The sequence below is a fragment of the Mus caroli genome, chromosome 16, assembly GCF_900094665.2.
Source record: "Mus caroli chromosome 16, CAROLI_EIJ_v1.1, whole genome shotgun sequence".
NCBI lineage: Eukaryota > Metazoa > Chordata > Mammalia > Rodentia > Muridae > Mus > Mus caroli.
In genome coordinates, this window is record NC_034585.1 from 71,150,897 (window position 1) to 71,167,329 (window position 16,433).

At 38.2% G+C, this 16,433-nt stretch overlaps 1 protein-coding gene across 3 annotated transcripts in view; it reads right to left on the bottom strand.

The window, feature by feature from the left end:
- Window positions 1-16,433, bottom strand: part of Samsn1 (SAM domain, SH3 domain and nuclear localization signals 1) — an 87,574-nt gene that overhangs the window by 49,543 nt on the left and 21,598 nt on the right. The window contains exon 1 of one of the 3 annotated variants that reach the window (XM_021185393.1): window positions 516-652. The exons of 1 other annotated variant lie outside the window; for it this stretch is intronic. In XM_021185393.1, coding sequence (XP_021041052.1) covers window positions 516-572 — 57 coding nt within the window. In that variant the 5' untranslated portion in view covers window positions 573-652. Of the gene's footprint in view, window positions 1-515; window positions 653-16,433 lie in introns of those variants that run through there. One more of the 3 variants, XM_029470648.1, reaches the window with a different exon arrangement.

Below are 16,433 nucleotides of genomic sequence, written 5' to 3' on the forward strand. Positions count from 1 at the left end.
GGAATGAAAAATAAGCAGAGAATTCATGATATCAATGGTTAAGTGGAGGCCACCAAACAGTTCCATAAAATTATCCTAACCCAATCTTATCTAACAACATAAAGGGTTGAATCTAATACACAATTGTGAAGACCATAATTGCTCATCAGTATGCAAATTCTTCCATATGTATTTTTGATGCACTCAGTCCTCTACTTAAATTAATTTAAAAGTGACAGATAAAATGTCATGTAAGTAGTAGGGTGATGGTGTAGGCTGTGAGTGTGCATGTATGCGTGTGTGAGTGTGTGTGTGTGTGTGTGAAGTATGTCACTGTGTGGTTTGTTTGAATGTGTTGTGTGCTTGAATGAGTTTGTGTATGTGTGTGTATACATGTATATGTGTGTATGTGTAAATGGTATGTGTGTGTCTGTGTGTCTGTGTGTCTGTGTGTGTCTGTGTTTTACATTTGCAAGTATGTGTTGCTTTCTAGTACACTGTTTGGTTTGTTTTACTCTGTAAGAAAATAAACTTACCTTCGGTTTTTGGTGTTTCTCCTTGTCTGAGGCATTGGATGGCTTCCTCTTTAGCATTTTGAATTCTGGCCACCTCTAGTGAGCACAGTTGCTGCTGTTACAGAGAGAACTGAGAGCAGGCACGGGTGCGCTCCGTGACACACAGCATCTGATAGCACTGAGGAAGTGTCTGATGTGACACTTCCTCCTCTGGTCAGGATGTGACCTCAGTGTCTGCTTGGTTGAAGGTTTCTTTTCTTTTTTTTTTCCCTTTCCTTCCTTACCGTAATTATTTGGTAACTCTGTACTGTATTCTCGGTGCTGTATTCTATGATATATTTCCTAGCTCACACCTTTGACATGGCTACGGTAATTTACTAAGGGTGTAATGGTTTGGAAAACAAAACTTATTTTCTCAGTTTATGTAAAAGAATTTGACACATTAAGAAAGATGGCACAAGAGGAAAATATCTGAACCTTTTAAATGAAATCAAACAGAATATTGTGGATTTTTAAAAGTTTGAGACTATTTAAAGAATTCCATTTTATATTTTTATAATATTTTATTATTTGAGGTTATAATACACTGACGTCATTTCCACCTTTTCTTTTTTCTCCTTCCAAATTTTCCAGGGAACCTACCTTTCAATTTCATTGCCCCCTTTTTACATGTGACACATGTCTGTATCTTTCTCCATACATAATTGTATATTTCTACATGAAGATCAATTTGAAGTTAAATAAGAATAATCCTCCCTAAAGCTACTGTAATAGGGTATAGATTAAAAGTACCTAATTTTCATAGGATTCTAGCACCAGATATTGATGAGTGGGCATTGGTGACATTGAAAAAGCAAGCATATCATTGTTATAACCCTCTGATTAACAAAAGAACCACTTCTTGCTACATAGTATATGTATTCTGTATTCTGGTAATGCCTGGTTGATGGGTGATGCTACTGACTGCTCAGTCCTCTCTCCAGACAAGGCATCCAGTGTCTACTAAGTGGGCCTGGAATAGCCCCAATGTGTCTTAAAGGTTTTGCTGAAAGCCAGATCCAGAGATCCAGATAAAAGCGAAGGCTGCTCAAAGTTTCTTGAAAAATGAGGCCTTATCAGATGAGCTTGTGCAGATTGTTTCAAATGCTGGCTCTGGTTAAATGGCCTGCTTCAAGAGAACTTGTACTTTCTGATCATAAACTCCTCAGATTAAAAACAGAAGCACCATATTTTCAGGAAGTGTTTCTCTAAGAATCATGCTCTGGCCCTCTTTTCTCAGTTGTCCCTCCCACCTCTCTGCCTTCGTCCTGGAGTCCCAGGTGAAATTCACTAATTCACTTAAATACTAAATTGAATACCCACTCTGTGCTATTGAACGTAGTGGGTACTCAATTTCTATGCAATAAACCTCTTAACTAACAAGAACAAAATGGTATTTTATGCACTACAATAGAATTGGGTAAACCACTTAAGAGGATTGGAGTTAATGAACGGCTGCAGTGGCAGGAGGGTAATTTTGAGAAGTAAGAGGTTAGTATTTTCAGAACAATGACAGGGGAATAACACCGGACAACCTGAAAACCCTGAGGCTCGGTAATTCCCTAGCAGTGTGACTTTCTGTAAACTTTCTGGGTGGTTCTCAGTTAACCCAAGGGAATAAACTATTCCATCACCTAAGAAATTGAGAGCCATGAAAAGATGTTTTCTTATCTGAGACATCAGCGCTCCTTGTACTCTTCCATCTCTTTGTGTAACGGATGGGGGTTTAATTCAGGAGTGGAATTTGATCAGTTCAGTGAGAAGGATAATGGTGATAGTTCCTAAATGATCGTTTCACTGAGAATAAAAGCTAAGGCCAATATGGGCCGCCCTTATGCACCATCACTTCAGAATAGTTTACACCAAAAATTATCTGTAGATAATGAATGAATATTAAATATCAAAGTTATATTTGGAGAATTTTTATAGTTTACATTTTTATAATGACAACTAAAACATAGTGAATATTCAAATTGCTGAGACAAACATTGTGTGTGTGTGTGTGAGTGTGTGTGTGTGTGTGTGTGTGTGTGAGTGTGTGTGTGTGTGTTCAGCTGAAATGGACGTATGCAACATTTGATATTAATGCTCTTCCAAATTGCCGTAAACCCCTAACTTAAACCTCCATGCCAGTCACAGGAACACCCTTCTAGTTCTTAATCGGTGGTGAGAGCAACTCCAAGAGTCAAACAAAGCAATGCATTCTATTGTCATTGTCCTTGGTTACCTCCCAGATGTGAGCATGATATATGGTGATGAAGATAGTACACACTCCAGACATAGGGCTTAGATGAATTAAGCAGGAACCGATGAGGAAACCTCGTCTGAAAAGTAGCTCTCATGGTATCAGAAGACATTTATGCAAACTGCTAAGAATTAGTTGCTTAGAAAAATATGCCCAGTGGAACAATAGGAGAACGATTCTCTTGGGGATGACCAACAGCTCTCTCATTGGATTTATGGCCCAGGCAACAGGAAATCCTTGTATGGTGCTGTAAACGTAGCCAAGGCCCTGTGGCTGGACAGGTCACGGACCCTAGAGAAGACCTACTATACTACGAAGGATGAAAGACAAGGAGTAGGGAGCGGTTCAGGATCTCAGATGAAATAACAAGGGGACTCAGGTGTATATGTAAATCAAAATTAAGTGTATGCACATATGAAATTATCAGAGTATAAATAAGATGATTTTATAGTAAACAGTATTATACTTAAGAATTACATATAAACATCTGTTTATATATCTAAGCATTTGACCAGTTTTAATACCATATGGTGGATTCAAATTGTAAATAAAATTAATATTTTTGTTTAAATTTATATATGAAAGGTGTGATTCCAGACTTTCATTCATTTAGGAAAATTGTTCTCTGACGATGAAAAGGTATGATGTATGAGCTTTTATTACAATGCAACCGTGCTGCAGTCCTGTTTGGAAGACACGGTGTAACAAATGCTTCTATTAACCTACTTACATTTCAGGGAAGTCTACAGTTCAGATATTTAATGAGTGGCCCCCAAATGGTCCAGTTCAGAAGTCAATTCTACAACAAGACAGAGGTGAGAATTCACACTGAACACACCTTCTGTTAGTCATGGCTCGACTCAGCCACTGGACCACATGTTGCTTCAGATATGTGCGAAAGAAGGAAATTGCAAAAGTGTCCTCTTGGTACTTTGCTTTCACATGCTACCTCAAGGATTTTATAACATGCACAGGATGAAACAAGTATGGGACAGGGTGTCCACAACCAGTTCCTATTTGTATCATGGACGGTGAGTCAAAATTGTCTAAAGATTTCAATGGAAGTGAGAAAATAGGGTATATTGGAGAAATTAGGGTGAGATTTATACAAGCTGTTTCATTGATCCACCAGACATTTATTCCATCACCATCAATGTCAAATAATAAGTGGCAGAAAAGTAGTTACCATGGGAAACTTCTGTCTGACGGATGGGATGTGATATAAAGATATTGATTGGCTGAGGATTTCATCTGCATCACCACCTTCACCATTGTAAGGAATAAAATTGAATTGAAGTGTCTTGTTGACTATAGTTTACATTTCTTTGTTCAGTGTATGATTTTGAAATCAAATCCTTTGGAATGAGTCTAGATACACCATGTTGCCTTAATAATTGTGCCTTTCCAAACTCCTATGCTTGATCATATACAATTATATGCTCCTGTAATTTAGAGACAACTGTATCTGAGACCAATGTTAGAAACAACCTAACCACTGGGTGTGGTGATGCACGCCTTTAATCCCAGCACTCGGGAGGCAGAGGCAGGCAGATTTCTGAGTTCGAGGCCAGCCTGGTCTACAAAGTGAGTTCCAGAACAGCCAGGGCTATACAGAGAAACCCTGTCTCAAAAAACCAAAAAAAAAGAAAGAAAGAACAAAAGAAAGAGAGAACAAAGAAAAAAGAAAAAAAGAAAGAAAAGAAACAATCATTGCTGACTGTGCCTCTAGTGCTTGTTGAGCAGGGCCATAGGGAAGTCTTTCAAAAATATTAAAATAAGCAAAATAAGAGTGGCATCATGTACTCCATCTCTGAAAGTCACCGTGTAAAGTAGATTAGCACAGAAGAAGAGACTATGCCATTACAATCTTCAGAATTCAGTGCCTTGCAAGAATAAAAAGAGTTGATCATCAAAGCAGCTTGACTTGATAGGGTCTATTTCTCATTGACCCCTCAGATCAGGGTCCCTCTTCTCTATGCTGAGAAGGGAAATTTACAGAAAGTATTCTGAACAGAGGTGTTAAATTCCAGTCTGTCTATACTGCAGAGAAAGTTCAGACACTGAGCTATCACAGGAACCTGCCTCTGTAGTGGCTTCCCTGGGGGCTTCATAATTTCCCTTGCTCTGGGAGTCATTTACCCACTCCCTGGAGTCACTGCTTACTAATCCCATCTTCCAGACTTCCTGGAGTCCCTTTAAGCCTACATTTGAAATATTTTCCACTAATCTCTCCTATGACACCCTGTCTTACCTGAGATGTGTAACATATTTCTTATAAATGCACAAACAAGGATGGTCTAGTCCCATGTCTCCTAAATAGTTTAGAGTCTTAGAGTAGAGTCTTGACCAGTTTTGCCTTGTATAAATAAAGTAACAGGTAGATCCTGGTACTGACCATTCGGGATGGCAGACTTAAAAAAAAAACCCAAATTAATTACTTTTCCTGACAATTCCATCACTTCAAAAATTACAGCATGTTGAGATGGATGTATAAGCATTCTAGCTCAATATCAATAAACACCAAATGTATTTAACCCCTATGCTTTGTTCTTGCTTTAGGCTCCATTAAAAATTGAGTGGACTTCTTGGGGAGTTAAAAATTGTCTGCAGAGAAGACAACAATTCCATTTGGACATCCACTGGAAACTCTTTGTGGTTATTTCCTTATAATTTTTTTTAAAATGAAATGAATTTCATTGAATGCACCCTTGGGTTTGGGTATGTGAGTCTCTGTCTGTCTATCTGTATGTCTGCATGTCTGTATCTCTGTGTGTCTGTATACATGGAGGTAAAAAAAGAGATTAACTCTTGCACTTAGAATATTTCTGGGAGATGAAACATAGATGTTCCATGAGGCTTTGGATATTTGCAAAACCTTCTTGAAGACAGCCTGGCCCTGCAGAATTATATCTTATTTTAATTTTCTAAAGAGAAAATGCAGTACAAGGTACTGTGATGTTGGTTGTAGAATCACACAGGTTGAAGAAGCTCCCTTGAAAGAGATAGAAATTCTCAGTTCACATTTATCCATGGAAGATGCTTGAGAAGCAGGGAAAGGAGATGGAGGGAAGCAGAAATGGAGGCAAGGTTTAAAAGGAACTGAATAAATGAGGAGAGATGATAAAATTAATGCATGGATATAAATCTCTCTGATTACTTTAATAAATTAAAAATACATACTTGCTGTGTAATTTTAAATCATATAAAGATGTTATAGTGGTTCCCACAATAAAGATAAACTTTATTCATGTGTGATTAAAAATAATAATATTCATGAATGACTCTCATCCTCAAACTTAATAATATTTATGAAGTGATTATGGTTTTAAGTGCTTATTATATCTCATAAAGTATGCTGTGTGAGTTGTTTATATTTTCCATGCAATCTTTACAAATTCTCTTGGGCACATTCTAATGTGATCATCTTTGAAGTGCTGAAGTCAGGATTCAATCCAAAATTTCAGCTCATAACCATCACTCTATGTCATAATTGTGTCTTGGCACACTAAGAGATCCTGGCATGGAATGGTTGTGATTTATGGGGTAGTTGGGGTCAGGAATGGTTAGTGTGGTCTGGGAGGATAATGCTCAGTAGCTTGAGGTAGTTGTAGAGAAAATCAATTCAAGAATGTATAAAAACATTGACGACCAAGCTATCTTTCAATTCAAATTTCTTTGCTGTAGATGTTATCACTACTTAGTGCTAACCTTAATTATATCATAATCATCTTCTCTAATTTGATGCTAAAGCAGATTGATGTAATGTTGGTAAGAATACTTCTCAATCTCCTCTATACATTGTAAAAAATCCTTTCAAGTTTGAAGTTATCCAGTGCTGTGGTCTGAATGCCTGTAGTTTGTAGAACTCCAGAATTTATATATTTAAATCCTCATCAGAGATGTGGAGAAGCAGCTTTATATACGAGTGTTGGGAATATAGATGGGAACAGCTACTATGAAAAGCAATATGAAAATTCCTTCAAACAACAACAACAAAAAAATATAAGTCATAAAGAAGAATGAAACTCATTCCTCATCCAGGAAAGCAGATGGAACTGAAGAATAATCTGTTATACACAATATTATTCATAGTATACACAATATACAGGATCAGAAAGGGAAATGCCTAAAACATAAAGTGACATGACTTGAAAACAGACAAGGGACTATTTCATAAGAGATGAATGAGAGAGGTGGGGAGAGAAGCGTATGTTTTACAGAGTATCTCTGTTGAAATCATAACAATTTATGTGAAAGAAAACAGCCATATAAGAATAGAACCAGTGATTGTAAAACTGGACAACTAAGAAAGTATAAAGCATTAAACACTCTTTGATTCATCCATAAACATTATTGTTTACATAATTTTATAACTAAGTGGATATGAGATCTGGAGAAAGACAACAATATACAGTCCTCAAGGACAAAAACAAGAATCAATACATCTTTTCTATTATGTAAATCAAAAAAGAATATACTTATCATTTAGAATATTGTATTCAAACAGCACATTTTTTAAAAAGTTATGCTTCAGGAATCAGAAAAGAACCAAGAATGGAGCCTGGCAGGAAGTAAGGAAGGAGGCTCTAGGAACTTACATTTTTAATTCGTTGGATGAAAGAATTTTCAACTTTTCTGAACTAAAAAGAGCTTTTTAAATCGTAGGGTGGACAATCTTTTAGAAGTATGAATATGAGTATGATCATTATTTGGACATAATTAAGGCAAGTGAAATGTGGAAATTAAGACTCATGACTAAGGACCTAGCAAACACTTTTTACAGACTGAAATCTGAGCACTATTAATCCATATCATGAAAAACTGGAATGGACCTCAGGACAATATCAGTTTCACTGATATTCACTGATAGGTGATGGACCTCCCCAGGTATCTTAGGCCATTCCATCTGCTATACCAAAATGTCATGAACTGACTGTTTCTAAAAGAAATAAAGTCTGACTTCTCACAATGCTGTAGGCCAGGAAGTTCATGATCAAGGTAGGACTAGAGAGATTTGGATGTGAACATTTAAAATTAGACATAGGGTGTGTGAAATCTAATAGCCAAATGCTCACATTTGATTTCCCAGTCAATGGTTGCATTCTTCTCCCTCAACAGATTTAGGTCTCAGGGAAATCTCTTCAGTCGGAGTTTTATTTGCAGAACTAAATGTCTATAATGTAGAAAGGATGCCGTTCCCTCAGATCCTTTATTCTTACGCCCCGTTTCTACGTTATGTAGAATTTGCACCTGAGATTTTTCTCTCAGAATGTTTACCTGCCTTCTAGCTTCTGGAGCTGTGAAGATTTGCCAGTGGGTTTCCTGGGTTATCTCCTCAACTCTTCTCTCTGGCCTGTCTGCCCCCTTTTGCTTCTCCATTATCCATAGCTGTGTATTTTATTACAATTTTTCTTCTTCCCTTGCATGTATCTGTTTTCTTAAAAGTTCTTTCATATTACTTTCTAGATTATGATATAGGTACAGTATTTCTTGCTCCAAACCCTTCCATGTACCCATTCCCACTCTTCTTTAAATTCATGGCCTCTTTTGCGAATAGTGGTTATTGAATACAGTTATGCTCCTAAATATAGCCTGCTCAGTCTGTAGAATGTATGTTTCCAGGGCAGACATTTTAGACCTGGACAATTAGTGTACTCCTCCCTTGAGAAAACCCAGCTTTCCTCCATTGCCTAGAGGTCCTTCTGTAGGGTTGCAGTCTTTTAGGGTTTTCCCTGTATACTTGTCATGTCCACTGGTGTCATTCTAGTTTAGCTCATGTGTGGTTGGTCATGACAGTGAGTTGTGTCTATAGCTTCAGACATAATCTCACAGCATAGTCCTAAATCCTCTGGCTCTTACAGTCTTTCTGCCCCCATCTTCCTCAATGTTCTTACGTGCACCTTATAGGCTCTGCAAAAAGTAATCACCCATGCTCAGGCTCTTGAAAGACCAAGGATCTCCCTTCGAGCGTGACAAATGCTGAGACTCTCAGAGATTCTCAGGTCCTTCCTGACTCATTTATTGCCTTGCAACTTCCTTGTTCTAGTGACATTTCAGCCACTGTGATAAAATGCCCCACAAAAGCAACACAGTTTGTAGATGGGGAGACGGCTCAGAAGTTAAGCATACTTCTGTATGGGGAAGAGGCTCAGTAGATAAGAGTGCTTACTACTTTGCCAGAGGATATGAATTAGGTCACCAGTACCCATGGCTGGTGGCTCATAACTAACTACCAGTAACTCAAGCCCCAGAGAATCCACAAACTTCTGAACAATAAATAAAATGTGGCATACAGTCACAGAGACATACATGCATGCAAATATGTAAAATAAATATTAAAAAAATAACTGTTGGGAGAAAAGAGCTTATCTTTATTATAATCCCAGGCTATAGTCCATCATTGAAGGGCCACTAAGGGACTTAAGGAGACATTCACATCATATCCACAGTCAAGAGCAGAAAAAATCAAATGTACCCATACTTTCTTCTTACTGTTTGCTGCTCAGCTAATACTCATAGTCTAGAGTCCTGTTCATGAAATGGTGCCTCCCATATTGGGATGGCACTTTTTATATTCAATTACCAAGATAGTCCTGCACAGACAAGCCAACAGCACAACACAATATAGGCAACTCATTGAGATTCTCTTTGGACGTGATTCTAGGTAGTGTCAAGTTGGCAGCTAAAACTAGGGAGTATGGGATGGATCTCTGGATATGGCAGTCTCTAGATGGTCCATCCTTTCGTCACAGCTCCAAACTTTGTCTCTGTAACTCCTTCCATGGGTATTCTTATCCCAATTCTAAGGAGGGGCATAGTGTCCATACTTCAGTCTTCATTCTTCTTGAGTTTCATGTGTTTAGCAAATTGTATCTTATATCTTGGGTATCCTAAGTTTTGGGCTAATATCCCCTTATCAGTGGAACAACATTATGACTAACCAGTACCCTGGAGCTCTTGACTCTAGCTGCATATGTATCAAAAGATGGCCTAATCGGCCATCACTGGAAAGATAGGCCCATTGGACATGCAAACTTTATATGCCCCAGTACAGGGGAACGCCAGGGCCAAAAAAATGGGAATGGGTGGGTAGGGAAGTAGGGGGGAGGGTATGGGGGAATTTTGGGATAGCATTGGAAATGTAATTGAGGAAAAGATGTAATAAAAAATAAAAAAATTTAAAAAAAGATCTAAAAAAAAAAAAGAAATGCTGCTTACACACATAGCATGTGCTCCTATGCTGAACACATAGATAGCATGACTTATTTGCAGGAAAGCCAGAGGACAAGAGACTCTTTACACTGCTAGTCATGTTTTGGGTGCACATAGTTCTCATGGGATTGGTTGGGAGGCCCCTGCTAAGATTTGCTGGCAGACTGTGATACCCACTAAAACAACTGTGACCTTCAATAAAAGCTCATGCCCTTCCTGCCAAAAAACAAAACAAACAAACAAAAAAAAAAACAAAAAACAAAAAAAAAAATAAGGAGTACAGGCTTCTAGTATCCGTCTGAAGCTGACATTTTCTCTCACCCCTTAGTCATCTCATCATCATGAAATACCAATGGAATTCATGCCTGCTCTCCCTTCTGCAAATTGCTTTGTCTCTTTGGGCCTGCAACTTTTTTTTTTTTTTATAAACAGTGGAGCTGATATATTATTGCATTCATCATATTTGTAGCCAAAGTTCCATTCATTCATGGTTTTAGAGTTTTCAGTCTATTGGGTTCTGTTGCTCTGGGCCTATGGTAGGAGTACACTCCACAGGCATCTTACTCGCTTCATGGCAGTCAAGAACCAAAGAGAGAGAAAGCAAAATACACCATCCCAATATTCCTTTCAAGAATACTCTTCCAGTATGCTCATTTCCTTCTAACATGCCTCATCCTCAAAGGGTCCAGCACCTACCATCATCACCCCAGACTGGGACCAAGGTGTCAACCAGTGAGCCTCTAAAGGGCAGTTGCGATGAACCATCCGTAAATGGAATCTGACGTTGACAAGTCTGTGCTGTCCCATGTGTGTAATTTGTCACTAGCATCTTTACTCTCCCTTTGAAACATTATCTTATTTGCTAAGCTCCTCGTCGTAGAAAATATGTAGCTAATTACAGAACATGATTCCTATCATTACCAGTTCTACCCTGTAATTTTCAAAACTGACATAATGATATGGCTAAAAGTATGACTCTGTAGACAGGACGGGACTCAAGGGTAAAGCTTTTCCCTGGAAGGCCAGCCTCCCATTCGATCTGTCGCCACTGCATGTGTTTATAGGCTTCTCACTACACTTAAAACTACATCTTCTGTGATGCTCTGCCTCTTTGTCATCACAGTGCAAGACACCTAAAAACTCACGTTCTTGTTACACACAAAAATGAAAATCACCTTAGTACCACCCGAATCATATCTCATTTGGCTGAAAGCGACTTCTGCTCCTATCATAGCCGTGACAGTAGAAATATTTTGAAAAAAAAAAGTCAACCTTAGTCTGAAAGTACTATTTCTGACATATGCTATTTAAGTCCCCTGCTAAGATCATACTTTGTTCCTCAGAATCACCAGAGGAAGGTAGGTTACACAAATCGATAGAGTATGATTTCCTGTTACCTTCTGAAGAAGAAATGAAATTAATAAAATATTGCTGAAGAGATATATCTGTGCTTCCTTTCCTTAGAAAAGCAATCCTTAAATGGGAAGAGAAAGATCATTTTTATCTCCTTCATATCTTCATTCATCAGAGATTTATGGAAATATCATGAATGCTCAGAATAGTCGTTCAGACCTTATCAATCGAGAGAACGCTATAGTTGTGAAACTATAAATGGTAATATATAAACCGCTTATGAAAAGGATTCCCATCATCTTCGTGTCCTCCTCTCTTTCTACCATACAATCAGAAGGCAAAATGTTTGTGTGTTAGTCCAGTGACAAAGGAACAAAATAGTGTGGATGCTTTTAGTGTAAAACTACAGCACAGCAAAATTAAATCTTTATCATGTCTTATATATATGAAGTAACTTCATTTCTTTAGAATTCCACTTTTACCATTGATCAAGAAGGGACGCACAGGAGCTCTCTAAGAAAATCAGTATCATACATAGCACACAGTGCCTCTCCACCCCACACACAACATGAGGATCCTACCCAAAATGTAAACCAGAGTGAAGCTCAGCCCCTCCCAACTGCCAAAGCTCTTTTTCTAAAGCTTTTGTGTTTCTCCTTACTAGGAAGCAAATTCGAATGGTCCTTTACAGGACTTTGTTATGACATATGTGCAAACCAATTATGTTTCTCTCTCATAAGAAAACTTGGTCTTAAAAGCTATATTTGTGAGAAAGGAATGCTAGAATTTCATTGTCAACTGAGTAGACTGATGACTCAATTAGCCACATTAACATTTGTTCCCAGCATCCCGAGACAAATAATGTATTACAAAACAAAAAAAGGTTGGGTAGGAATCAGACTCTGTTCTATTTCAGGGCCAAGAATTCTGAGCACCTAAAGTGTCCTTACAGTGAGCTACATACTTAGACAATTAGTCATCTGTGGAAAAGCTTGGCTGAAAATTCTGCTTCTCCTAGGCATGAGGCCTTCTGAGGTGACAAAAGTAATGGGAACCTGTAAAACTAATATAGCATTGAGTTCAGACATGTCATGTGACCTTGGGACCAGTGTATGCTCTAGAGATCTAAGTCCTGCTATTGGTTACAGTGGTGAACTATTTCCTCTTGGGATTGATGTTGGGATTAAATTGCACAGTATGCACAAACTTTCTGATGTGGAAAATGCCTTAGTAAATCTGAATTCCATCTACTGCAACAGTACAAATCATGACATGGCTAGTCTTCGGGTCCCACCCACCTTCCAGGATGTGGTCTTTCATCCCTCCTGAGTGAAAAGGATGTGGCATGTGGAGTCAATTCAGAAAGTTGTCACGTTGTGACACACAACTTTCTGGTAGTGTGTCCCTCCCAACTTCTAAAGTCAGAGTGCCTATCTTTACTGCTACCTTGATATTCTTGTATTGTCACATGCTGTCATGGTATTTGACTGTGATGTTTAATCCTAACCAGGGGAAATTTCTATAAGAACAGTAAGTTCTGCTTTCACTTATAGTTCAGGTTAGCACTTCATTGTGGGTTTGCTGCTGAACTTAGACTCCACAGTCATTCCTGTAACTTGGAAAGCCTTAGCATCTGAGCCTCTCCCCCTGGCTCTGTACTGACCTTTCCCTCATCTGATCATGTGGACTTGTCTTCCTGTGCTGTCAACCATTCTTTTCTCTCTTATCTTGGCCTTTCCTTAGGGATGAAGTGCTTGCTTTGTTTTGTTTCTTTTCTTTGGACATGTCTGGCTCCTTGTTATCAGTAAGACACTGTTCTGTTTGTTGACTCTTCACAGGACCTTCTTCAGGCACATCCCCCTAGATGCTTGACTTTTCTTTTTTGTATTTTGAAGGCAGAATGTAGGCCTATTGTTTGCACTGTCATTCAGCTCAGTGGAGATGCCGGTTCAGGAAGTGTTTGTTGAATGAAACTCTTCTCCAGAAGTATGCATATACTTCAGGACATCTTCCTAGACTGACACGTGCCATGATTAGAACCCCAGAATCCATACCCCTCCTCGGTGAAAAGGATGTGGCATAGTCAGTGAGTGCTGAATGTGGTTACTTAAAAAGCCTGGAAATTTGTTGAAACCCAGATCGGGAATCATTTGAAAAAAATACTTTGTTTTATGGTGAAATCCATAATATAAATTCATATACCTTCCTAATGATGATAATAATCTATTATTGATCTATAGAACATTCTGTCCCAAGGCTTCCACACCTTTTTACATATATTATTTTACCCTAACAGCTTTTGTGTGAAGTACTTATTCTGATTTTATGCACATGGGAACCTGACTATTTGCCTTTCCCTTTCTTTCAGGTCAGCTCCTGATTGCAGACTGATTCTGAGACACTAGCTCTCTGGCAAACATTCATAGAAATGAAATCACTTCTTCCCCGGTGATGGAAGTTACAGATCCCATCTCCAGTAGCATATGACCCTCTAATCTCTGAATATTGGATTTTGAATCTCTAAATTCTCTTTTGTGGGGATGGTGCCTTGGACAACTGATAATTTTTTTCAACAGAAAAGAAGTGTACAATGTGATGAGACCCCAGAAGGAAGCATGGACTTGTGACTTTTAGAAGTCGAGATCTAGTCAGTAATTATGTCATATATTTTACACAGAATCATCTTCTCTGTCTCAGCCAATCAAGGTCGTCTCAGCTGGAGGTTCGTATTGAAGAAATCCCTTCAGTAATGGAATAGACATAACAGCAAGGGAGCCGTCTATAGCTGATTCCTATGCTTTTCCTACGTCTTGCATGGTGATAACCCTCAGCAGAACTCCTAATTACACTAAGTCATTGCTTCTGGGATCTACCTGCCAGGCTTCTCATCTTGAGGGAAGACCTTATTTCCTTTACTTAAAATTTACTGACTGTCTACACTGGCTTGAACACTTTACCAGGGTAGTCCAATGTTAGGTTGACGTATGCATGGCTTTCCACCAGTTAAAGTTTAGTGGGAAGCCAGGCGACTGACACAAAGACAAGGCAATGTGCATTGTACACTTAGTGAAAGGACTGAGTAGAACAACTATCTGTTAAAAAGGTAAGGGGATGTTTTACTTATGAGAAAATAGGAATGTGCCACATACCTAGAGATGCAGGAAAAGGTACAGGCCTTTCAATAGTGAACACAGAATATGATAGAAGTGGACAGGAGAGTTATAGGTATGCTCTGGCAAAAGGAAGCAATTTCTTACAACAAATGTTTTTTATAAAAGAATGAAAGCAAGAAGAAGAAGGAGGTAAAAGAAGAGGAGGAGGAGGATGCATGAGGGGAGAAGGAGAAGAGGAAGAATGAAAGCTGTAGAGGTGTTAACCAATGGTCAGGTTATGAATGAGACTATGTTTGGAGAATAGTATGTCCCCATCAAAATAATTAGACTTGGGGGCTGGAGAGATGTCTCGGTAGTTAATAGCACTTGTTCATCTTACAGAGGACTCAGGTTCCATTCCCATTCAACATAGTGTCTTAGAACCTTCCATAATGCCAGCTTAGTGATTAAGATACCCTTTTTCAACTTCTTGGGCACTGGTGTACATAATACAAAAGAAATGAAGTTGTTGCAAATGTAACTAAGACAATGTTATAATGAAATAAGTTCGGCCTATCATTCAAAAGAGCTGGCATCCGGTAATTTGTGGGAGTACTTGGCCCTGCACAAGGGAAGAGCTAAAGAGGAGCTCCTGGATAGAGATGTCCATGTGAAGACACACACGATGTGAAGACACGTGAGAGAGCCAGAGCTAGGGCACCACTCACAAAGGTGTGTTGAGCTTCCAGCAAGGAGGGATGGGAATTCCATGGAATAGGGGAGGACAGAAGAGCATTAATTTTGAAATTCTAGGCCGCAGAAGTTGTGAGACAGTCTTATCCATTATTTTAAGCCAATTAGTGTGTACTATTTTGCTGTGGTAGCCCTAAGAAAATGATAAGATGGACTAAGTAGTATAGGCATGGATGCATTTGGAATATATATCTGTGTAGGGTGGGAAACTATTGAAGAGCTTCAGCCAAGGAAGAAGAGGGCCACAGTCAACAATAAGAGGTGGAACTAAAGCTTTGGATGAATGAGCAAAAAACACTAGGGAGGAAACCTGTACTGCTCCTCAAGTGTGCAATTGTTTTCAAGGCTTATTGATTACTATGCTTGCTCAGCATCTTTTCATATGTAAAATAAAAAGCAAAGAGAAAAGTTCACCCTTTTTCCTTTATATGTGCTCCAAAATGCTATCTCCAGGCTCCCCTGTCTGTATAGCATTGCATGGATAAAAAAAAAAAAAAAAGAGAATGCATTGAAATTAAGTCTTCCCAGAGTGCCCCATTTAGTGATGGCAATGTCACAATGAAAAATGAGAGTACTAATACTATGATGTAGACATTAAAATTATTTTGATATTGATATTTTGATGTTGATAAAAATAATTCACTTGAGACCTCATAAGCATGAAATAAAATTAACCTTCCAGTAGCAAGCCATTTGAGTTCCCAGAATTGTTTTTCTTGATATTTATCCTAATTGAAGAAAATGATTCATATATATATATATATGTATATATATATATATATATATATATATATTCAAATTTCCATTCCTATACAAGCAGAAAACCCAAGAAGCATAATATAACTGGGATCAATACTAAGAATTCTGGATTGTAGTTATTATTTTTGTTAGTTTTATTTTCTATAAATATCATAAATTATAATAGGAGTTTTATTTCAGGTGCATGAGTTCTTTCTAATTTGGATAGGCAGCATTCCAATTACAACATGCCTAAGATTATATACTCTTTAATGATCTCTAATCTGAATAGTTAAATAGGTCTGTTTGAAATTCAGAGAAGCCTTGATTGTTTTCACCATATCAGTGATATAAAACACATCTATGTACTGTTTATAAGTGACAAAGTCTTATGAGAGTGACCGAATTCACCCAAGAGCAGTCAGTGCAAGCATTTTACTCACTTTCTGAAATGTCACTCTAACTTCCTAACAAATAGCATGATGTACTTATGTATACAATTTTAAA